Genomic DNA, 25,158 nt, shown 5'->3' with positions numbered 1-25,158 from the left:
CAGTAATTCATTTTTGCTTTTAATTCCCTTGCCTTTGGGGATGTGTTGAGTAAGAGATTGCTACGGCTGAGGTCAGAGTGGTCTTTTCCTGCTTTCTCCTCTAGGGTTTTGATGGTTTCCTGTCTCACATTCAGGTCCTTTATCCATTTTGAGTTTATTTTTGTGAATGGTGTGAGAAAGTGGTCTAGTTTCAACCTTCTGCATGTTGCTGTCCAGTTCTCCCAGCACCATTTGTTAAAGAGACTGTCTTTTTTCCATTGGATGTTCTTTCCTGCTTTGTCAAAGATGAGTTGGCCATACATTTGTGGGTCTAGTTCTGGGGTTTCTATTCTATTCCATTGGTCTATGTGTCTGTTTTTGTGCCAATACCATGCTGTCTTGATGATTACAGCTTTGTACTAGAGGCTAAAGTCTGGGATTGTGATGCCTCCTGCTTTGGTCTTCTTCTTCAAAATTACTTTGGCTATTCGGGGCCTTTTGTGGTTCCATATGAGTTTTAGAATTGCTTGTTCTAGTTTCGAGAAGAATGCTGGTGCAATTTTGATTGGGATTGCATTGAATGTGTAGATAGCTTTGGGTAGTATTGACATTTTGACAATATTTATTCTTCCAATCCATGAGCAGGGAATGTCTTTCCATTTCTTTATATCTTCTTCAATTACCTTCATAAGCTTTCTATAGTTTTCAGCATACAGATCTTTTACATCTTTGGTTAGATTTATTCCTAGGTATTTTATGCTTCTTGGTACAATTGTGAATGGGATCAGATTCTTTATTTGTCTTTCTGTTGCTTCATTGTTAGTGTATAAGAATGCAACTGATTTCTGTACATTGATTTTGTATCCTGCAACTTTGCTGAATTCATGTATCAGTTCTAGCAGACTTTTGGTGGAGTCTGTCGGATTTTCCATGTATAATATCATGTCATCTGCAAAAAGCGAAAGCTTGACTTCATCTTTGCCAGTTTGGATGCCTTTGATTTCCTTTTGTTGTCTGATTGCTGATGCTAGAACATCCAACACTATGTTAAACAACAGCGGTGAGAGTGGGCATCCCTGTCGTGTTCCTGATCTCAGGGAAAAAGCTCTCAGTTTTTCCCCATTGAGGATGATGTTAGCTGTGGGCTTTTCATAAATGGCTTTTATGATGTTTAAGTATGTTCCTTCTATCCCGACTTTCTCAAGGGTTTTTATTAAGAAAGGGTGCTGGAGTTTGTCAAAGGCCTTTTCTGCATCGATTGACAGGATAATATGGTTCTTCTCTTTTCTTTTATTAATGTGATGTATCACGTTGATTGATTTGCGAATGTTGAACCAGCCCTGCATCCCAGGAATGAATCCCACTTGATCATGGTGAATAATTCCTTTTATATGCTGTTGAATTCGATTTGCTAGTATCTTATTGAGAATTTTTGCATCCATATTCATCAGGGATATTGGCCTGTAGTTCTCTTTTTTTACTGGGTCTCTGTCTGGTTTAGGAATCAAAGTAATACTGGCTTCATAGAATGAGTCTGGAAATTTTCCTTCCCTTTCTATTTCTTGGAATAGCTTGAGAAGGATAGGTATTATCTCTGCTTTAAACGTCTGGTAGAACTCCCCTGGGAAGCCATCTGGTCCTGGACTCTTATTTGTTGGGAGATTTTTGATAACCGATTCAATTTCTTCGCTGGTTATGGGTCTGTTCAAGCTTTCTATTTCCTCCTGATTGAGTTTTGGAAGCGTGTGGGCGTTTAGGAATTTGTCCATTTCTTCCAGGTTGTCCAGTTTGCTGGCATATAATTTTTCATAGTATTCCCTGATAATTGTTTGTATCTCTGAGGGATTGGTTGTAATAATTCCATTTTCATTCATGATTTTATCTATTTGGGTCATCTCCCTTTTCTTTTTGAGAAGCCTGGCTAGAGGTTTGTCAATTTTGTTTATTTTTTCAAAAAACCAACTCTTGGTTTCATTGATCTGCTCTACAGTTTTTTTAGATTCTATATTGTTTATTTCTGCTCTGATCTTTATTATTTCTCTTCTTCTGCTGGGTTTAGGCTGCCTTTGCTGTTCTGCTTCTATTTCCTTTAGGTGTGCTGTTAGATTTTGTATTTGGGATTTTTCTTGTTTCTTGAGATAGGCCTGGATTGCGATGTATTTTCCTCTCAGGACAGCCTTCGCTGCATCCCAAAGCATTTGGATTGTTGTATTTTCATTTTCGTTTGTTTCCATATATTTTTTAATTTCTTCTCTAATTGCCTGGTTGACCCACTCATTCTTTAGTAGGGTGTTCTTTAACTTCCATGCTTTTGGAGGTTTTCCAGACTTTTTCCTGTGGTTGATTTCAAGCTTCATAGCATTGTGGTCTGAAAGTATGCATGGTATAATTTCAATTCTTGTAAACTTATGAAGGGCTGTTTTGTGACCCAGTATATGATCTATCTTGGAGAATGTTCCATGTGCACTCGAGAAGAAAGTATATTCTGTTGCTTTGGGATGCAGAGTTCTAAATATATCTGTCAAGTCCATCTGATCCAATGTATCATTCAGGGCCCTTGTTTTTTATTGACCGTGTGTCTAGATGATCTATCCATTTCTGTAAGTGGAGTGTTAAGGTCCCCTGCAATTACCACATTCCTATCAATAAGGTTGCTTATGTTTGTGAGTAATTGTTTTATATATTTGGGGGCTCCGGTATTCGGCGCATAGACATTTATAATTGTTAGCTCTTCCTGGTGGATAGACCCTGTAATTATTATATAATGCCCTTCTTCATCTCTTGTTACAGCCTTTAATTTAAAGTCTAGTTTGTCTGATATAAGTATGGCCACTCCAGCTTTCTTTTGGCTTCCAGTAGCATGATAAATAGTTCTCCATCCCCTCACTCTCAATCTAAAGGTGTCCTCAGATCTAAAATGAGTCTCTTGTAGACAGCAAATAGATGGGTCTTGTTTTTTTATCCATTCTGATACCCTATGTCTTTTGGTTGGCGCATTTAATCCATTTACATTCAGTGTTATTATAGAAAGATACGGGTTTAGAGTCATTGTGATGTCTGTATGATTTATGCTTGTAGCGATGTCTCTGGTACTTTGTCTCAGAGGATCCCCCTTAGGATCTCTTGTAGGGCTGGTTTAGTGGTGACAAATTCCTTCAGTTTTTGTTTGTTTGGGAAGACCTTTATCTCTCCTTCTATTCTAAATGACAGACTTGCTGGATAAAGGATTCTCGGCTGCATATTTTTTCTGTTCAGCACATTGAAGACCTTGTGCCAATCCTTTCTGGCCTGCCAAGTTTCAAAAGAGAGCTCAGTCACGAGTCTTATAGGTCTCCCTTTATAAGTTAGGGCACGTTTATCCCTTGCTGCTTTCAGAATTTTCTCTTTATCCTTGTATTTTGCCAGTTTCACTATGATATGTCGTGCAGAAGATCGATTCAAGTTACGTCTGAAGGGAGTTCTCTGTGCCTCTTGGATTTCAATGCCTTTTTCCTTCCCCAGTTCAGGGAAGTTCTCAGCTATTATTTCTTCAAGTACCCCTTCAGCACCTTTCCCTCTCTCTTCCTCCTCTGGGATACCAATTATGGGTATATTATTTCTTTTTAGTGTATCACTTAGTTCTCTAATTTTCCCCTCATACTCCTGGATTTTTTAAATTTTTTTTTTTTCAACGTTTTTTTATTTATTTTTGGGACAGAGAGAGACACAGCATGAACGGGGGAGGGGCAGAGAGAGAGGGAGACACAGAATCGGAAACAGGGTCCAGGCTCCGAGCCATCAGCCCAGAGCCTGACGCGGGGCTCGAACTCACGGACCGCGAGATCGTGACCTGGCTGAAGTCGGACGCTTAACCGACTGCGCCACCCAGGCGCCCCTCATACTCCTGGATTTTTTTATCTCTCTTTTTCTCAGTTTCCTCTTTTTCCATAACTTTATCTTCTAGTTCACCTATTCTCTCCTCTGCCTCTTCAATCCAAGCCGTCGTCATTTCCATTTTGTTTTGCATTTCGTCTAAAGCATTTTTCAGCTCCTCCTGACTGTTCCTGAGTCCCTTGATCTCTGTAGCAAGAGATTCTCTGCTGCCCTCTCTCTATACTGTTTTCAAGCCCAGCAATTAATTTTATGACTATTATTCTAAATTCACTTTCTGTTATATTATTTAAATCCTTTTTGATCAGTTCATTAGCTGTTGTTATTTCCTGGAGATTCTTCTGAGGGGAATTCTTCCGTTTGGTCATTTTGGATAGTTCCTGGAGTGGTGCAGAACTGCAAGGCACTTCCCCTGTGCTGTCTTGAATAACTTGTGTTGGTGGGTGGGGCCGCATTCAGACCCGATGTCTGCCCCGAGCCCACCGCTGGGGCCACAGTCAGACTGGCGTGTGCCTTCTCTTCCCCTCTCCTAGGGGCGGGATTCACTGTGGGGTGGCGTGGCCCGTCTGGGCTACTTGCACACTGCCACGCTTGTGGTGCTGGGGATCTGGCGTATTAGCTGGGGTGGGTAGGCAAGGTGCACGGGGGCAGGAGGGGCGGGCTTAGCTCGCTTCTCCTTAGGTGATCCACTTCAGGAGGGGCCCTGTGGCAGCGGGAGGGAGTCAGACCCGCTGCCGGAGGGTTGGCTCCGCAGAAGCAAAGCGTTGGGTGTTTGCGCGGAGCGAGCAAGTTCCCTGGCAGGAATTGGTTCCCTTTGGGATTTTGGCTGGGGGATGGGCGAGGGAGATGGCGCTGACGGGCACCTTTGTTCCCCACCAAACAGCTCTGTCGTCCCGGGGCTCAGCAACTCTCCCTCCCTTTGTCCTCCAGCCTTCCCGCTCTCTGAGCAGAGCTGTTCACTTATGACCTCCCAGACACTAAGTCGCGCTTGCTCTCGGAACACAGTCCGTCCGGCCCTTCCGCTTTTGCCAGCCAGACTCGGGGGCTCCGCTTGGCCGGCGAGCCGCCCCTCCGCCCCGGCTCCCTCCCGCCAGTCCGTGGAGCGCGCACCGCCTCGCCGCCCTTCCTACCCTCTTCCGTGGGCCTCTCGTCTGTGCTTGGCTCCGGAGACTCCGTTCTGCTAGTCTTCTGGCGGTTTTCTGGGTTATTTAGGCAGGTGTAGGTGGAATCTGAGTGTGATCAGCAGGACGCGCGGTGAGCCCAGCGTCCTCCTACACCGCCATCTTCCCTCCTTCTAAACATTTTAATTAAAGGTTAAACATCTTTAAAAAGATTTAAAAGCATAATCCACAGCCTAAATCAAACTAATTTCTCTTCACTTAACGATGATGTGTCAACGTAGCAGCAAAATGAACAATGAGCGATTGTAGCCAGAATCACAGCATTCTTACGAGGACTGTTAGAATGATCTGATTAAATGGCCTTTGGGAAGAAAAAATAAATAGGAATAATTTCGTTTATTTGCCCACTGATCACAATCATGCAAACAGTTCGTATTCATAAGATGTTAAGGATCCAAGAGCAGGTAGGAAGATGAGGTGTTCATGTTCACTGATATCACAACATTCAGAAGGTTTAGGAAACGCATTCCTTTTTAATGGACACAGTCAAAACGCTGATGGTGACTTAACATCTCAAGTATTTTGAGTCACCGTGGTTTTTTTTTTTTTTTCTCTGTTTTCAAATTGAATTTTGAGATTAGAGCCCCATGGGAGTTTCAGGGACCAGCATCGAGCTAGCTGCCCAGGGCCCTGCGCTTCCAAGAACGCACTGCCCTAAGAAGGGATCGCTCCCCCTGAGTTGACAGTTGGAACTGGATTTGCCAGCTCCCACCTCCTGACATTGGCCTTCAGACCACAGCTGTGCCGGGCAACTGTGGCTCCCGTCAGTTGTCAGGGAGGAATGTAAAACTTTGAGGCCGGTTATTCTCCGGGACAGTGATTGCAGGGCGAGGGTCTGTGCACAGGTGTGCGGGCGCCGGTGGGGACCATGAGCTTGGAAGAAGACGCAGCTGTGGAGAGATCCACGTAGGATTTCTGGTGACATTTACTGTGGTAAATGGAACCTTCTCATTTCTGTAAGCTTTTCTTCAACGTGACCGTGGTCCAGAAGGACTGTATGCCAGAAACAACTTGTAGTTTTCCATTTAATTATTGGCAACTCTTTTACATATTAATTTGCACGGTTTCCTCTGCCCTGGGTTTCAAACGCGCTGTGCTGGATAAATCAGCTTTTTGGCAGGAACCCAGCAGGGACACTGTTATTTATCATCCCTTGCTGTCGGTCGGGTTTGTGATATTTGTCGGCAGTTCCTGCAGATGAGATAATAAGCATTGAACGGCTAAGGCCGCATCTTTGCACTGAAAATTACCGAAATAACTGATTTTTTTTTTCCTATGCATTGGCCAGATCAACATTCAGGCTATTGTTCCGTTCTGTGTGGATCTGGCCAGAAAAAGGTCATGAAAAGAATTCCATGAACGGGATAAAATGTGGTTGTTTTCTTCACTTTCTGGGGTTAAACTTGCTGACATCTTTCTGTCCTTTTTCATGTCTTTCTTGAATTCCTTTATTGTTGGGAACACCTAGGGTATAATTAGGTGTGGAAAGGATAAAACTCTACATACACGAACGTGAAGCAAGTCTTATGTGATGGTGATGTAGTTAGTTGTCAGTCATCCGAACCTCCAGAAAGAGACAGGTAGTTGGGGGTGTTATAGTCATAGACAAGGTGGGGTTTTATTTTTCTCGAAGCCAGACATTTTGCCATCACTCCTTTATTCTCAGGGTAGATCTTTCTCTCCGGCCTCTTTCTCAGTGGAAAGGCCAAATGTTCGTTAACAAAGCGCAAAGTGTAACAGTTTGCCGTGAGCAAATTAAAACTCAGCCAGAGGGTATTCTGACTTATAAATAATGTAGGCCCTGTAGCATGGCATTAAATATGTATGTCTTATAAGTTTTCCAGTCTTCTGGCCCCTCTGGCTCCCTCTTGATTTGTACAAAAGAAAACTGTTCTCCGTCTTTTCGATCGAAATTTTCATTTAGAACTTGTACCAATCCTGTGCGTTGCATTTATTCATCGAAGTGAATTGGTAGAGCCTTAGACGGCGTGTTGCTTGTCCGGATCACAGAGCTCCTTGATCTCTTCCATGGGGCTCTGGGGCTGCGGGGAGTGGCTGTCTCCAGTCTACCTTGACCACAGCTGCATTCAGTCGACTTAATTGCTCCTGGGTTTTTAGCTCCCTTTTGGGGCTTTGGGTAGCCAATTACTTTTGTTCTCTTATGGAAAAGATCCAGACTGCTCAGAGGGAGTTAGGAGTATCATTGACTAACAAAGCAGCTCCAAATGCACAGATAATGAAGTAAACTTGGAAATGGCTTGGAGTTCAGCCTGAGAGACACTGGTAATTAAACAAACATAGTATGCAGCACCTAGCATGCAGCAGGTTCTGGGCCAGGTGCTGACAATGCAGAGAATGGGTATATGACGCAGGCCGCACATTTCTGTCCACTGAAACTCACATTCTACCTAAAGAACATATAAACAGATACAACATGATGTAACTACCACGCTACAAGTAAACACAAAGCACAGATGCTTGCACAGAACATGGAAGGAACACACAATCCTTCAGTGCAGTGTGGTTCTGGGGCCGGCAGTAATCTGGAAACTTGTTTGAAATGCAGAATACAGCACCCCACTCCAGACCTCCTGAATCAGAACCTGCATTTTAGTAAGATTTCCCCAGGTGATTTATATGTATAGTAAAGTTTGAAAAACACTGCTCGAGTGTATTCAAGTTGGACCAAAGGAGTCCAGAGATCTTTGATTTTTACTCATTCATTTATTTAGCAATTCATTTACTTAATAGCCGTTTATTGGCTACCTACCATGTACAAGGCATACAACAGACATTCTATTTATGTTACAGTTTCTGCCATCAAGCAGCAAGTTTTAAGTATGATGCAGAAATAAATTACAATAACCAAGGCTGTGTTGGAAAAGAAACCTTGCTAGTTAGACTTCCTGGGTAGGCAGAAAAGACAAGAGAGGGGCTGATGTTTGATTTGGGTCTTGAAGGATGAATAGGAGTTTGGAGAGCCCTAGGTGGATAGTAAGGAAAAGGGCAGGTTTTTTTTTTTTTTAATGTTTATTTATTCTTAAGAAACAGAGAGAGACAGAGCATGAGCATGGGAGGGGTAGAGTGAGGGAGACACAGAACCTGAAGCTGGCTCCAGGCTCTGAGCTGTCAGCACAAAGCCTGACGTGGGGCTCAAACCCACAAACTGTGAGATCATGACCTGAGCCAAAGTCAGACGCTTTACCGACTGAGCCACCCAGGCGCCCTGGGAAAGGGCAGTTCTTATTCTTAGCAGAGAATTCGGCACATGCATATAGGACATGAACAAAGTACTTTGAGAGAAAAACTGGTCGTTTTCTGAGCTGAAAATGGTGAGAATTGAGGCCAGAAAAGCAAACTAGGGCCAGATGGTGAAATCTGTCTGTATGTCTTTTCCTAAAAAGATGGGTCTATATGTGGTATGCAGGATTTTTTCCTTCATCATAGGTTTTTGAGCAAAAAGATGGTGATTTGGAAGTTGTGCAAGATAGACGGAAAAGGGGAGGAGGTTAGAGGCTCCCCGATCCTTGTTGGGAGGCTTTATGGACGGCTGGGACTGGGACAATTCGTACGTGACCTGGAGGGTGGGGACGGCAATGGGAAGCAAGAGATAGAGTGGATGCTGAGATGAGGACTTTGTCTTTCCTTTGAAAGAGAGAGAGATCAAACCTAAACACCCAAGTTTCCAAGTCTGGAAATCTGGGAGAATCATAGCAACATCAGTACAACAGGGAACTCCACAGAGGAGCAAGACAGCCTTGACATGAGCCTTCCCCGTGCTGTTTGGGGTGCAGGTGAGACATTCTCCATAGAGAGGTGCAGCAGGCAGGTGACATCACCAAGGGGGAGGCCTAGGGACGATCGTTAAGTGGATGCAGAGACAAAAAAGGAGGACACGGTGGAGGAAAACACCCCGGGGAACCGTGTTTTCTGGGGAGTGGAGTCAATCCGTCAAGGAGACAAGAGAAGAGGAGGAGAAGAAAACCAGAGTCCAGGATCTCCAGACTTGAAGAAGCGTGGGCTGGCTGCCACTATCCACTGTGACAATGTGGGGAACGTAGGGACTAGGGAAAAGCTGCCATCATCCACCTTATTGGTGACCTTTATTTTATTAAAGTGTAGTGCAATACTATATGGGTTTTAAGCGTATATATAACACAGCGATTCGGCACTTACATACATTACGAAGTGATCACCGCCGGGTCTCGTGACCTGCCACCACGCAGAGTTACTGCAGCGTACTGACCATATCCCCTAGGCTATGCTTTTGGTTCCCGTGACTTCCTTGTTTTGTACCTGGAAACCTGTCCCTTCTAATTCTCCTCACTTGTTTTGCTCATCTCCCCCCACCCCTGCAAACACCACTTTGTTCTCTGTATTTATGAGTCTGTTTCTGCACTGTTTCGTTTGTTCGTTTGATTTGGTGTTTTAGATTCCACATAGAAGTGAAATTTCCTTTAGTATAATACTGACTTATTTCCTTTAGTATCATACTGTTTAGGTCCTTCCATGTTGTCACCAATGGCAAACTCATTTTTTACAGCTGAGTAATATTCCAGTGTGTGTGTATTTGTGTGTGTGTGTGTGTGTGTGTGTGTGTGCGTGCGGACCACACCTTCCTTAACTATCCATCTACCCGTGGACATTTAGGTTGTTTCCGTATCTTAACTATTGTAAATAATGCTGTGATGTATTAATGACCTCTAGAAAGCAACGTTTCTAGAGAGCTGGAGGTAGGTGCAGTTTTGTAGAACAAAGGAACACAACTGACTTTGTGTAATGATGTCTTGACCATTTGTAGACCAGTTGTCTGATTTAATGAGGGATTGCTTAAAGCTTCAATTTCTGCCTTTTGAAGTTTTGGGGATTGTTCAAGGATTTTATTTCTACTTGAGCTATATCTTCAGTAGAGTAAGCATAAGTCAAAAATAAATATCTACAATTTCATACACAATAGTTTAGAATTAGCTGCACTATGAAGCTCTAAGTAAACCTTTTATATTTAGAACCATTTTTATTATCTCGTAAATATTCTTGAGTTTTATTGGTGGTTGATAACAATACATAAATTTTTTAGAGTACTTAAATTTTTCTCTTCCTAAATCAAAACAGTAATAGCTTTTAAAACTGCCAACCTTAACAATCAGGGTTATTTTATTTACTAGAACTTCTTTCTAACCAAGAACTTGAACTCTCTTCACCTGAGGGCCAGCAAATTAATACACATTCCTAATTTATTTAAACCATCACCTTTGGGAATATTTTAATTAAAGTGCGTTCATTTAAAATTCCTTCACGTGTGACATTGAAGGCAGTGATGTACTTGGCCTTGTCCTGTTCCCTGCCCTCTCCTTCAGCTCCTCCCAGGAAAATCAGGAGGTCGTGATTTAGGGGCGCAGACAGAGGTGCTCCCTAGAGCAAAGCAGGGGGTGCCTGAATAGGAGGAGATGTTGAATGAGGCCCACTGTCAGTCCAGCCCAGAACTGAGCCCAGAGCTGAGCTGAGGCCTGGGTTCTCATTCACCCCCAAGGAGCCACACCTCTGGGGTGAAGCTCAGCCCTTGCTCCTGGGGGACTTGCCTGCTTCCTGAAACCAGGCCCCCCCAGGAATCCCTGCCGTGGTCGAGTAGCTCTGTCCCTCTCCCTGTCCATCATCTCAATGCCATCATCCACCTTCTTGTCTCAGTGAGAAAGGGCAAGGGCAGATAAAGTCTTTAGCCCATCCTTTTTAGGGTAGTACATGGTAGCCAATGTTCCTTCTTTAAAAGCGAATTGTGGGGCGAATTGTGGGGTTGAACGTCTGACTTCGGCTCAGGTCATGATCTCATGGTTTGTGGGTTTGAGTCCCAAATCGGGTTCTCTGGTGTCAGCGCAGAGCCTGCTTCGGATCCTCAGCATCCCTCTCTCTCTGCCCCTCCCCCGTGCTCTTTTCCTCAAAAACAAACATATTTTTTAAGTGACTTTTATCTTTTCAAATGGCCAGAAGCCTTTGAGACCCTCTTTGGAGAGGGATTAATTCAAGTCATACTCTTTGCAGTCAGAAGGGGCAGAGTAGAGCGGAATGAGTGATTGCTTGGTGCGTTATGTTTTTGTAAATAGATCCGCAGGCAGTCCTAAAGGAGAGTCTTGAGGAGTGGTAGTTTGGTTAAACAAGTGTGTCACATCAGAAGGTGATGCCTGGAAAGGCAACATGAACGTGGATCTGTCAGTTCTCGTGTGATGCTGACATTTCAGTTGCAGTTATCTGTTGTCACGACAACACTGCTGGAACCCCCTTCCTCTTGCTTCCTTGTGCCAGATCCGACCCATCCAACCTTCAGTGCCATTTTCACATGGCCTCCTTCCCAAGAACCGAGTCGCCTGTCTCCTCTGCTCATCTCCATGCCCGAAGCTGGAAGTTATCCTTTTCCCTCCACAGACCGCCCCCTGGCACCTCTTAAAATTTGTACTTCTTTTATGATGCTCAGCACTTTCTACCTTATAAAGCAGTTACTTACTCACTTCAGTAAGTACTTACGAAGCACCTACCAGGTGTCAGGCGCTGGGCCACCTTACCAGTGACATTGGGATGAATAATGAGTGACTCTTTAGTGCTCAGGCTCATGACCAAACCTGAATGCACAGACAGGTAATTACAGTGTAGCGTGAATGATTCTAATAAGGGTGTTCCTCACGGGTCCTCGTAACAGAGAAACAGGAAGTTTGCTCTTGGGAGAGACAATGTACAAAAAGGAAGAGACGTTGGAGTCGAGCCTTGAAGGATCTATGAGGGTTTTCCAGATTATACGTTGGGGAAGAGCCTTCTAAACAAAGGCATATCCTGAGCAAAGACGTGAAGGCAAGAGCTGAGTGCCTGTTGTCTGGGAACACAGAAGTGTCTTGTCTCTCTTCCGAGGCCGGGAGCTCCTGAAAGCAGGGCGCTTTCCCCATTCTGCTGGGAACCGGCAGCTGCGGCTGCTACGGGGCCTTAAACACAGTGCCCGGTCACATTTGCTAAGTGAAACGCATTCATGTGTAATCACATTTCTTCGCAATGAAATTTCTACCATGTTATTCCATTAACTAACTACGGATTGTGTTCCTCGTCCAAGAGCCGCATATGTAATATTTCTTTACTTCGTCCATCAGATGGCGGTAACAGAAATGGACAGTGCATTTTATTACAGGCAGCGGAATATTGGTCACAGATGCCTCCCCTGCACCTGTCCCTTGCCACCTGCTTGCCACAAATTCCCAGCTGATAGAAACTCACTAAATGCTCGGTTCATTAGATGGAGCCAAAAGAGTTTCTTTTTTTTTTTTTAATTTTTATTATTTATTTTGAGAGAGACAGAGACAGAGTGGGAGCAGAGGAGGGGCAGAGAGACAGGGAGACACAGAATCTGAAGCAGGCTCCAGGCTCCGAGCTGTCAGCACAGAGCCCGATCCGGGGCTCAAACCCAGGTGCCCCTTAAATGCACTGTTTTAAAAAAAAAAAGAAAGAAAAAACAGTAAATTAACTGGTTTCCCCAAACTCACATAGACTATGTATGTTTTTCCCCAGCCGTGTTCCACCTCAAAGCTTCTCTGAAGGGACTTTGTTTGTTGCTCTGTCTTTTCTTCATCTACTGCCATAGCTCACACACCCCTCCAGGTTCTCAAAGGAATGATGTACAGAGACTCCAGGAGAGGGAAACCATCAGAAGTCATGGACAAGACTGTGAGATGTATTTTCATGACCCTTCTTCTAGTTCTTTTTTTTTTTCAAGTTTATTTATTTATTTTGACAGAGAGAGAGAGAGAGAGAGAGAGAGAGAGCGAGCGCATGTGCAGGAGAGGGGCAGAGAGAGGGAGACAGAGGATCCCAAGCAGGCTCCACCCCGTCAACATAGAGCCCAGACATGGGGCTCAATCCCAGGAACCGTGAGATCGTGATCTGAGCCGAAATCAAGAGTCAGCTGCCTAACAGACTGAGCCCAGGCACCCTTCTCTCATACTTCTTGAGATAAGGGTGTTTGGAATCTTGCCTCTGAAGAAAAGTGATCCGCATGGACCCACATTTCCTTCATAATTGTGAGACCATGGTTTTACTTCAACAAGTGCCATTGGTGCTTTGTGGAAACCTAAAACTCAAGCAGTGTTCTGTTGCCATAGATGAAATAGGAAATACTCCCTAAATTGACTTTTTAACAATTATTAATAAGCAGGTGCTTAACATACTATATAGTACTTCATTGTAGTATTTTTAACAATTCTGTTTTCTTGGAAAGGCCCCCAGAAACTTTGTTTTCTTTGGCAGGAGAAGTCTCAAAATTACAGGAAGCGATAAAAATAAGAAAATAGAGACTAAAGCCATAATTCTCTTTGGCTTATCCTTATGTTGTACGGGATGGTCATCTGTTAGTTTATGTGCAATCTTTTTTTCTCGATGATACTTGTCTGCCAATGAAAGTGTGATGTAAATATGAAAGTAAAATTCACAAGTACTTATAGAAATTGATAAATTTGGAAATGTATCAATTTCACTAAGTTCTTGATCAAAGTGCATCTTGCAAAAAATAGAAATTTTGATTCTAAAATATAAACAAACCCTAAATCATAAATTTGTGAAGTATTTTTTTCTGCAGTGAGAACGGTCTGACTTCTGCGCATAGAAAGTCTTTAGTTCTGAAAGTGCTGGTTCTTTCATTTAATCCCTCCCTCCTGTTTTGGTACATGAGTGGCTTTCTCACACTCGTATTTTGTGTGCCGTATTTGGGAAAATTAACAAACAGCACTTGACCCAAAAGTTCAGCTGTAAAACATTGTCCATTCCCGCAGCTGTCGCATGTTAATGAAAGTATATTTGCGACTAAAATGGCTTTGTAATTTTAAAACTGCTTCTGAAGTGTGTGATTGGGCACACGTAAGTTTTCACTGCTGCCTGCAGAACATAAACCATAAGCCAGAGTGGGTGCCTAGGTGGCTTAGTTGGTTAAGCGTCTGGCTCTTGATCTCACAGTTTGTGGGTTCGAGCCCCGTGTCAGGCTCCCTGCTGGCATCATGGAACCTGCTTGGGATTCTCTTTCTCTCTCTCAAAATAAATAACCATTTTTTTAACAAAAATATAAAAAATAAGTAAACCATTAAGCCAGGGGATTGATGGGTCAGCTTGGCTCTGAGGTGGACAGCTCGAGAAAGAATCTGACCAAGAATCCTAGGACAGCCATCTGTGTGTGCGCGTGTGAGGGGAGCCAGGGTGGAGGCCACAAGGAGGATGGCTGGGGGCTGGGGGCGCTGGCGAAACCCATAAACAATGCCACTGCACGTCAGATGGTTCCTTTTGTAGCTTGATCTGTAATCTTCACAAATACTTAGCAAGATAGGTGGCTCAAAATATTACTATCTCTAAGCTAGTTTCAGAGAGGAAAATTGTAACAAAAGCTCTGTGGTATGGGACACAATCCACTGCTTCCAAGAGGCTGCCCCGTGATATTTTTATTTTCTGAGTGTCTGCTTTTCTAAAAACTGGTAAAAACACAGGCCAAGATACAGGTTGGCTGACCTGTTGTTAAAGGTGGAGATTAATTTTTAAAAAAAGGAGGGGGGGCGCCTGGGTGTCCCAATGGGTTCAGCATCCGACTTCGGCTCAGTTCGTGATCTCGCGGTCCGTGAGTTCGAGCCCCGCATCGGGCTCTGTGCTGACAGCTCAGAGCCTGGAGCCTGCTTCTGATTCTGTGTCTCCCTCTCTCTCTTCCCCTCCCCTGTTCATGCTCTGTCTCTCTCTGTCTCAAAAATAAATAAACGTTAAAAAAAAATTTTTTTAATAAATAAAATAAGATAAAGGTGGAGATTAATGTGATTTGTATGTACGTTACTCCCTCTTACTCCCTCATGCCTCTCTTTATAGACCCCTGTCCTCTGCAAAACATTCGATGGTATGGCCCAGGTTAGGCACAGCAGCCCTTCTCCGGCCCCGCTAACCCCACTCTCCTGAGGAGAGCCGGTCATGCCCTCCTCTGTGCCCTCATGTCCCTGTTCATGTTCCACACGGCACATATCAAACTGCATCTGCAATTATTTATTTGTGCCCTTAACACCCCTCCTAGATGACGAGTTTCTTAACAAACAGGACGTCTGCTGCTTCTTCACCGCAGGCCTGGTTCCTTGCAAGGAGGCGCTCCGTAAATGTTTGTTGAGTGGACAGACGAACCTCCTTATCCTGATTCATTATCAGTCTATCTGTTAAAGAGTTAAGTTCTATTTAGACCAATCCCCTGCTACCTTTACTGTTGGGCTTGAAAAATCTTGGAATTTAAAATGTGAAAGTTGAAAATTTCCAAACAAGTCAGTTATTAAGCAGAAAAATCATAGATGGAAAACTGGTAGCTGAGAGAGAGAGGATAGATAGACTTTTTTTTTTTACTTAAGCAGCTGTGTTGATGGAAAACGTTTAGCAGAGAGAGAGAGAGAGAGAGGAGAGAGAAATAGATTTTTTTTTTTTTTTTTTTTTTTTACTTAAGCGGCTATGTTTCACTTTTGGCTTAATTTTTCACAAAGATAAAAACCTCTGCCTAATTCTACTGCATTAGACCCACTTTCTACAAACTCAACAAAATGGATCATGGGAGTCTTTTTGGTAAATTAGATAGATTCAAAGCTACACTGTACCCAAACTGGTGTTTGTCACCGGGGAAAGAAGTGAGTTGTTAATTACATCCATAATTGCCAGCAGCAAAACAGTGAGGAGGCTTCATTTGAGAGCCTGAAGTAGCTGCTTCTTCAGAATAAAATATAAATTCTAAAGTAATAAAATGAGTAGTTATTAATTCAAGTAACATTTAATGAAAAGTGTTGATGCATATTAGTACACAATTGTATTATTTGTATATTACTTGTACTCTTACATATGTATATAGTATATATAACTGCAACATGACAAGCTTTGCACATGCTGCATACAATGGTTTCATTATTTTACAGTTCATATATTTAAAATCAGAGGAAGCAGCTGTTCCCAGGACAGTTGAAATTAACTTAGAGGAAGAGATTTGCAGACGTTTTTGAGTCTTTGCCCTCCCCACCTCCAAAGAAAAGTATACAATCAAACATCTGCTCTCAGAATTAATCTGAATAGCTTTCAAAAGCAGCATTTCTAGGTTTTATGCTGTGCTCTTGCTGCAACATGGGTGAATTTTGCACCTTCAATATGGCCATTTAAAATCATAAACATGAAAGTCAGTTAAACATCTGACTCGATCTCAGCTCAGGTCTTGATCTGAGGATGGTGAGTTCAAGCCCTACGTTGGGCTATACACTGGGTGTGGAGCCTACTTCAAAGAAAAATAAATAATAAATAAATAAAATAAAGTCCTAAATGCGCTGCTTTTCTTTAAATTATAAGCCATTGTTACAATGACTTTGATAAAATGTATATTTCAGTTGTTACCAGTCTGGGGCTCTAAGATACTTGAGACATCAATGTATCAAAGTATTTTGTACCAAATACAGATACCAAAGTATTTTTTTAAGTTTATTTATTTATTTTGAGAGAGAGAGAGAGAGAGAGAGAGAGAGCAAGCAGGGAAGGGGAGAGAGAGGGCGAGACAGAATCCCAAGCAGGCTCCTAGCTGCCAATGAAGAGCCGGCCATGGGATTTGAACCCAGGAAATGTGAGATCATGACCTGAGCTGAGATCAAAAGTCAGATGCTTAAGTGACTAAGCCACCCAGGAGCCCCTCAAAGTAGTATTTTTAAAAAGCATCTGGGGGCGCCTGGGTGGCTCAGTCGGTTAAGTGTCCGACTTCAGCTCAGGTCATGATCTCGCGGTCTGTGAGTTCGAGCCCCGCATCGGGCTCTGTGCTGACTGCTCAGAGCCTGGAGCCTGTTTCAGATTCTGTGTCTCCCTCTCTCTCTGACCCTCCCCCATTCATGCTCTGTCTCTCTCTGTCTCAAAAATAAATAAATGTTAAAAAAAATTTTAAGAAAAAAAAAAACAAAAACATCTGTGTGTCGGGGGGTGGGGGGTGGGGCAATTGCTGCCCAGTGAGGCTCAGCCTTTCTTCCTGCTGGCTCAGCATCATTCCCCACTTTCACCCTTCTGGTCTGTGTGACCTTGTGCAAGTCATGTGATATCATAATCCTGTAGGTCTTCAGCTTTAAGATGTACGATTCTTCACTTGTTAGGGTAAAGCACACTGTAACGGAATTTTTTATTAAGAAAAAGTTTCTTTTAGAAAGAATAGAAATATTCAGATAGTTTGCAAGTAAACAACATCTTTTATTAAATGTCTTTATTTTATTTTATTATTTTTTTTAACGTTTATTTATTTTCGAGACAGAGAAAGACAGAGCATGAACAGGGGAGGGGCAGAGAGAGAGGGAGACACAGAATCTGAAACAGGCTCCAGGGTCTGAGCTGTCAGCACAGAGCCTGACACGGGGCTCAAACTCACGGACCGTGAGATCATGACCTGAGCCGAAGTCGGACGCTTAACCGACCAAGCCACCCAGGCGCCCCTTTATTTTATTTTTTTAATGTTTATTTTTGAGAGAGAGAGAGACAGAGGATGAGTAGGGGAGGGGCAGCGTAAGGGAGACACAGAATCAGAAGCAGGCTCCAGGCTCTGAGCTGTCAGCACAGAGCCCGACGTGGGGCTCGAACTCGTGAACCCCGAGATCACGACCTGAGCCAAAGTCGTACACTTAACTGACTGAGCCACCCAGGCGCCCCTGAATGTCTTTATTTTAATCCACATGTGTACGTGGGACCCCATAGCCTGTGTTCTAAGAAGTGAATGCCGTCTGCAGGCTAATTAAAAGCTCTCCCCTGTGACTCTCCCCGGACCCCTCATGTTCCTGGAGCAGGCACGGTTGGTCCGGAGGCTCTTCCAGCTCTTGTTCCCGGCACCTCCGGGCAGGCTTGCCCGTCTGGGAGCCGTCCTCCTGTCTCCCTGCAGGGACCCAGCTCACAGCGTGCACTGTGTCCTCCCCGTGCTGCTTTCTTCTCTGCGCTCTGCTTCCCACAGGGCCTACATCGCAGTGACAGCGGGTTGTGGTGGATCACTCCACAGGCCACGGAGGCCGTAGCCCTGATCTGATCCACTACGTCTCATTCAGTCTAGACCAGCTGGTGCATTATCTGTAATAGGAAGTCACACCAAGAGGTGATGCCCTTAAATCTCCAGTCCCCGGTGGGGGGAGGGTCAGGTCCCCATCCCAGAAAAACTTGAACCCTAAGGCAAGGAGCCATGATTTGGGTGCAAACACCCTATTACTGGAACCAGTAGGTACTCGAGAAAAGCAAATAAGGCAAGAGGCCAGTTTCTAGAAGCACAGGCTCAGAGCCACAACAATCCAGCGTCAAGGATGTTTGGATGCTGAGGGGCCATGGTCAACACCCAAGACTTCCTAAATCTCCATAGGATATAGGGGTCCTGGTACCAGAGTTGGCTGTAGGAGCTCAGTCAGCCACGGAGGCATTAGAGAAACAGAACAAGGAATAGTGGAGATAAAAATTAAGCCAGCTATTACACCACCTCCCCATACTTGAGTCATGTATATTCTAGCCAGAGGCCCAAGAACAACACTACATATGTATTGACGTAGCCTATACCTCTGGTCCTTTAATTTCACTAGTGACTATTTTAAAAAATATATTGTAAATATAACATAAAAGATTTCCCTGAAGAAGGCTTTAGAATCAAGCAGATTGCTTGAATTATGTCTCTGCCATTTACTAGCCATTTAATATTGGGTCAGCCTTTCTGATTTCCTGCTTTGTTTTCTGTTAAGGAGGGATTTCAAGACAGTCCTAATGATATTATTGTGAGGACTAAGATTAATCTCCGCACGTAGCATGGAGTGATTCTTCCCAAACTTGGCTGAGCACTGGAATCACCCAGGAAGCTTCAAAAAATACAGATGTGGCTCCGTTGTTAAGTGAGTGACTCTTGATTTCAGCTAAGGTCATGATCTCACAGTCCGAGGGTTCTAGCTCCACCACAGGCTCTGTGCTGATAGCATGGAAACTGCTTGGGATTCTCTCTCTCTCTACCTCCCTTTCTGTCCCACCCCGACTCACGCGTGCTCTCTCGCTCTCTCTCTCTCTCTCTCTCTGAAAGATAAATAAATGTTAAAAAATAAAAATTAAAAAAACAGATGCTTTTCACCTCCCCAGAGAGCATTTCTGGGACACGGGCTGGGTTTTTAAATTTCTAACAGATTTCAGAATGATTCGAATGCTCACACAAGTTTGGGAATAGAGGCATAGAGGCCGTCCTATACTGAGCATTAAATGTCTCGTTACATGAACAGAAGTAATCGACACCTGGAAATACTAGACTTTCCAGAACTCTTGGCTCCCTTCCCTTCTCTGACCATCTCCCTTCTGTCTCTACTGGGACACCTGAAGATTAGTGCCGGGCTGCGATTTCAGTGGATGTGACTGCCACTCGTGGCCAGGCACATGTGAGAATACAGAACGCTCTGTACTGGTACTCGGTCCGAGGTGCCGTGAGATCCTGCGGGAGGAAAAGAGGAGGAAGAAAGAGGTAAAGACCAGGTTCTGCTACAAAGTAGCCCCCGAGGCCTGTCAAGGGAATGCCTACCAAGTTTGCTTTTGAGTCTGCAGGAAAGCCCCTGAATGCTAATTGTAAAGTCCCCTTGGAAACTGGAGCCTAGTTTTGTGCTCTCACTGGGGCTGAGCCAGAAGGCGCTCAGGATAAGTTGAGTTTCAGCTGGTCCTGAGTTCTCTTATATTTTGGCTTTTATATTCAACAGTTGTTGCAGTAAATCCTTTGTTTGGTGTTCCTGAGTCAGCCATCTGAAGGTATCAAAGTTCCAAAAAGTTGTATCTGTAGCTTATTGGTTTCAGTGTCCTTTTAATGGCTCTTAGAGAGACGCTCTGAATTCTGAGAGCAGGGGCGCCATCAAAATCAGTCTGAGATAGAGAAGCCAGTATCCTCTATCCTTTCCACAAAATAGGACTGCAAAGCTGCAGGATTTCAGAAGTGAGGAAGGGTCTGGCCCTCCACTCACTCTATGAGCTACTACGTGCTTGTGAGTAAAAGTAATGTTGGTGGGGGTAGTGGGGCTTTCAGGGTCTGGAACTAAGGACTGGAATATTGCTTGATGTGCAGAGCTTCTCTTACATGCTATCGATGATTCAGAGCAAATTCTCAAATTTCACCCTAGCAACATAATGGGAAACATTTAAGATACGAAGAAAGAAAAATTGGCCAGCCTCGTGAATTGTGCAGTCCTGGTTTACTTGACTCAAGCATTCTGATGGAGTCAGGCTGGTCTTCCTTAGAAACAAAAAGCCATCACAAATTACAGCTCAGGAGACAAGACCTCCAGCCCACTCAGTTTTTCAGACATGCATTCTGAATAAGAGAAGAATCTTTTATCTTTAGAGTAATTCTGCACTTAATAGAGATTATATAAGTACTTTGAAAATAGCATGTTGGGTTTTTTTTTTTTTTCAACTGAAAACTACTACCAATTAAAACTTCCCAATATTGACACTTGGGAATACTGACTTGCTTATGAAAATGAGAATATGCTGTCTTCGTTAATATTTAGCACTTAGATGTTTTACATTTTATATTTGGCATTGGAAATACATGAGCCTAAACCACATGTCCATTACTCTCAACTTTTTTAATTTTCTATTTTTTCATTGAATCCACTTATAATGCCTTATCCTAGATACAGAGTTCTACTTCAGGTTTATTTTTTTAACATTTATTTATTTTTGATTGGGTGGGGAGGGGCTGGAAGGCAGAGAGAGAAGGAGACACAGATTCCGAAATAGGCTCCAGGCTCTGAGCTGTCAGCACAGAACCCGATATGGGGCTCAAACCCACAAACCGTGAGAACATGACCTGAGCCAAAGTCAGACGTTTAACTGACTGAGCCACCCAGGCACCCCTCCGCTTTAGGTTTAAAAGTAAAACATTGCATCACCCAAGTTTGTTGTATATGTGTGTTTACATGGGGGAGAGGGGGTGATTTTCTCAAAACGTTCAAACATACTCTTCTATTGTCTCGCACCTTTTACTGTCATATGAATTTGTTAGAACTTCAAACCGAAAACAAACCTTGAATTTCACATAGCAGCGAAAATAAGTAAGCCTAGATCTTGCTCAGAAAGGATTCAATTTTTAATTGGTTCATTAACAATCAAGATTAGATGCATGAAACCATCAGATGGGTCCTGGACCCTGATTTGACAGGCATCCAGCTCATACACGGCCCCCACTTGGGGGTCAGTGTGAGGCATGCATACTTGGAAAATGAGTTCCAGAAAAAGAGTTTCAGTATCTTTCTCTTGAGCTGCTCAAAAAGGTTCAGAAACACCTAATATCCACTGAGTATTTTTGCCACTCTCTCGCTTATTGGTGGTTGTGATTCCCAGCAGCCCAAAAGAGCGAATCCTCTTATCGGTTGAACTACATTCTTCTTATGATTCTCAGCTGGCCAAGGCCTGGTTCCATTCAAGTCCTGAGCTTTGGATGTGACCCTGTGAATATGGCTCTGTTTGCCTGTGAGTTGGCAGCGTGAACCCAGAGCATGCAGTTTCTGCCAACAGGGCCCTCCAGCTCAGTCATGCTCTGTTCCCAAGACGCATCCCCCCCGCCCCCGCCCTCGGGGGGTCCCAGTGCTCCAGACAGACCCGTGGTGCCCCTTGTGAGTCTTGAACGCCACTTCGTCATTGGTAGCAGGTTCTGAGTGACAGTGGCGAAATCCCAACTCTCAGCGAGAGCGTGAGTCTGAAGACAATGCTTTCCGTCTTCTCTCTCCCTCAGGGGCCAGTAGCATCAACCGCATCAGCATCGTCCGTCCTGTCCCCTGGGCCTGGCCTTCCTCCGCCCCCTCCCCCACCCCCTCCTCCAGGGCCACCTCCGCTTTTTGAGAATGAAGACAGAAGAGAGGAGCCCTCCCCTTCACGCTCAGCTCTATTTGCCCAACTTAACCAAGGGGAAGGAATTACGAAAGGTGAGAAAACTGGACCTTGACTCTGTCTCCCTCTGCCTCCAAGGCACATAGCTTCCCCCCAGAGCCTACAGTGATGGATGCACCATTCCGTCCCCATCCCCAAAACACGGGGAGCTGTGTGGGGAAACAGAAGCCTGCAGCGTTCTTCATCTCGAGGGAGACGGGCTCAGTGGGCTGTTACGTGGACCATCAGGAAGAACTCAGAGACTCTGGGTTCCAAGTTAGCACCACTCACAGCAGCCTCGATGCTTCGGCACCATCCACAACCGGGGCATTAAGACCGAGTGAAATAAAATGACAAACAGTAGTACCTCTGTCCTCAAGCAGTGGACAGGCTTGCCAAATAATTCTGTCATTGAAGCACATTTGTCATCACTGTGAACGGTTGTTTTTAATCATACCTTTAAGATATATCAGGATGTACATGCATTCTGAACAGTAAGGTTTATGCAAATGTATTTTTGTTTCAGACCAGTAATAGGAGTTATGGTGTAATTGTCCCTGTGCACTGGGCTAGGAGCTAAGAGCCCCAAACTCTAAATTTTCCTCTGGCTCCAGCTGGCTGGGCGGTCCCCCCCATCTGCAAAGTAAGAGAATGGACTCATAACCCTGAAGTCTATTCCATACTCTATGGTGTATACTTACTGGAATGCCCTGTCCTTCTAGGCTACACCTGGGGAAAGCCTTAGCCATGAGCAAAGAAGTAAATCATGTGATCTTTTTTTGGCCAGGTGCTTTTCTTTTTTATAGAATTTTTATCTATCTTACCTCCTTAAAGAAGTTCCCTCAAATTTAAAAAATATTTACAGTGCTTCTAATTAACTCTAAATCTATAAGGTCTCTGTGCATATTATTAACCTTGAGAATAGCATTACCAAAATTTCTTGTTCTGTTTATATTCATCCAAGAAGTTAGGGACAGTTCCCTTTGCATAAAATACAAAGAAACGTGGCAACGTGTTCCCTTTCCAGGGCTCCGGCACGTCACAGATGACCAGAAGACATACAAGAATCCCAGCCTACGGACTCAAGGAGGACAAACTCCATCTCCTACCAAAAGCCTCTCCCCAGGCTCCAGGGCCCCCCTGTCTCATCCTCCTCAGAAACATGCTCCCGTGTTCGAGTTGGAAGGAAAGAAATGGAGAGTCGTGAGTGAAGCCCTTTAACCTTAACCTTCATTCCTGGCATGCTCCAGTGACAGGACCAAGTGCTTACCCAGGTCTTCAGGGTTTCTGAGTGAAAAGACAAAGGCACAAGCCTCTGGCGAGAGCAAAAACCGGGGTGTTTCTGAATGCTTCCATCAACTTCTTTTTTTTTTTTTTTTTTTTTTTTTTTTTACTTTTTGGTTTTTCATTATTTCTCATGCATCCTTTTCTTCACGTTTTTAAAATCATTTTCTTCATTGTGGTAAAATACACATAAAATTTACCATCTTAGCATTTCAGTGACACCTAACGTTTAAGCGTACATACTGACTCACGGATGCCAAGTGAATTCGCATTGTGCAGCCATCAGCACGCATCCACAGAACTCTTTCCATCTTGTCAAACTGGAACCCTGTACCCCTTAAACAACAACTCCCCACGCCCCCGCTCAGCCCCCAGCAACAGCCTTATCTACTTTCTGTCTCTACGGATTTGACAACTCTTTCCACAAGCTTTTAATCTGTTCCCCGTTCTGGTTGGAGGTAGGGTGTTCAGGGCCATGGACAGAGGCACTGATGTCATCTGCCGCTTCATCCACCACTTGCCTGGTTGTGTGAACAGGACAGAGACACAGAGAATGTGCACGAGACCTGGTGCTCCCTGCCAATCCATGGAGCTTCCCCAAAGGTTTCCGGAAGACCAAATTCCCGAGAAAGGTGGTCTTGGGCTGCAGATACACAGGGACTCAACACCACGGTCGTCACTAACCTAGTTGCCCAACTCCTTGACGCGGCACATTTTACTGCAGCATTAAGGCCAGACTCAGCATACAGACTGAACAAAAAAGCTCCAGCCCACCACCCAGCAGCCTCTTGGGCGCCTGAGACTGGTTTGCAAATGGACACTGACCCCCGCCCCCTCCCTGCCCACTTCCAAGCAGTGGTTCCATTCATTCCCATCATTACAAAAACAGAGTAAGACCTGTGGTTTGGCCTATTAAAAAGTGGTTCTGAAAGGAAGGGCATATCGAAAAGCTAGAATTAACGTTGAACCCCACAGTAATTTCAACATGCGGAGGATTCCATTTATCTGCATACGTCCTTGTATTCAGTATTTGCACGTGTTTTCATTTTAGGAGTATCAAGAGGACAGGCATGACCTTGTGATTTCGGAGACCGAACTGAAACAAGTGGCTTACATTTTCAGCTGCAACAAGTCCACTCTACAGATGAAAGGGAAAATAAATTCCATTACAATCGGTAGGGCAGCACCCGGGGTCACTTAGGATGGTCGGTTGCTTTGCATAAACATGATGCGTGTGCCTAACAGGGCTGTGTTTCTGTTTGCTTCCTCTAGACAACTGTAAGAAGTTTGGCCTTGTGTTTGACAACGTGGTAGGCATTGTGGAAGTGATCAACTCCAAGGATATTCAAATGCAGGTAGGTGGCCTGTCAAGCGGGCGCTCTGAACCCATTGCCACTTTGCTCTGATGATCCAGCTGCCCCCCCAAGGGGCCGGCCATGTCCACCTGGAGAATTCTTCTTCCCTTTCCTCCAGACACAGCTCTGTCATCACCTCCTCTCTGAAGCCCTGTCTTTCTTCTTAGACAGTGTGACTTCCGCCTTTTCAGTCTCTTAGACTCTAACACATCCTATCTTGCACATGCCTATTTCAAGAGCAGATAACTAATCTTTGCAGCCACAGACACTGGCTCAGCACCTGCACGTAGTCAGTGTCCAATAAATGTTTGGCGAGGTAATGATTGGGATGAGTCAACTAATGAATGAACACAGACTCTAAGAGATTCTCCTAGATGATAGCACCATCCCGAAGAGAATTTTCTTTTCTCAGGGACAGTTGGTTCTGAGTAAGGAGGAAGTAGAGTTTTTGTGAAGAGTCGGTGAGATTATCACACTAACAACCTGGAAAGTAGGACTGGAATTGAATTTGCAAACTAGGAGAAAATGTGCACTCCTTTAGTAAATTTTGATTTAACCCAGTGGGATTTTACAGTATGCCAGGAGTT

At 44.2% G+C, this 25,158-nt stretch overlaps 1 protein-coding gene across 4 annotated transcripts in view; it reads left to right on the top strand.

The window, feature by feature from the left end:
• CAP2 (cyclase associated actin cytoskeleton regulatory protein 2) overlaps positions 1-25,158 on the top strand; it is a 157,628-nt gene that overhangs the window by 120,843 nt on the left and 11,627 nt on the right. For all 4 annotated transcript variants that reach the window (XM_060614741.3, XM_060614737.3, XM_060614738.3 and 1 more), the window contains 4 exons: positions 21,799-21,988; positions 22,960-23,135; positions 24,268-24,391; positions 24,489-24,571. In XM_060614741.3, coding sequence (XP_060470724.3) covers positions 21,799-21,988; positions 22,960-23,135; positions 24,268-24,391; positions 24,489-24,571 — 573 coding nt within the window. The remainder of the gene's footprint in view (positions 1-21,798; positions 21,989-22,959; positions 23,136-24,267; positions 24,392-24,488; positions 24,572-25,158) is intronic.

The sequence above is a fragment of the Panthera onca genome, chromosome B2 (genome assembly GCF_046562875.1).
Source record: "Panthera onca isolate mPanOnc1 chromosome B2, mPanOnc1 haplotype 2, whole genome shotgun sequence".
NCBI classification, from domain to species: Eukaryota; Metazoa; Chordata; class Mammalia; order Carnivora; family Felidae; genus Panthera; species Panthera onca.
This window is presented reverse-complemented; position numbering and strand designations above follow the sequence as displayed.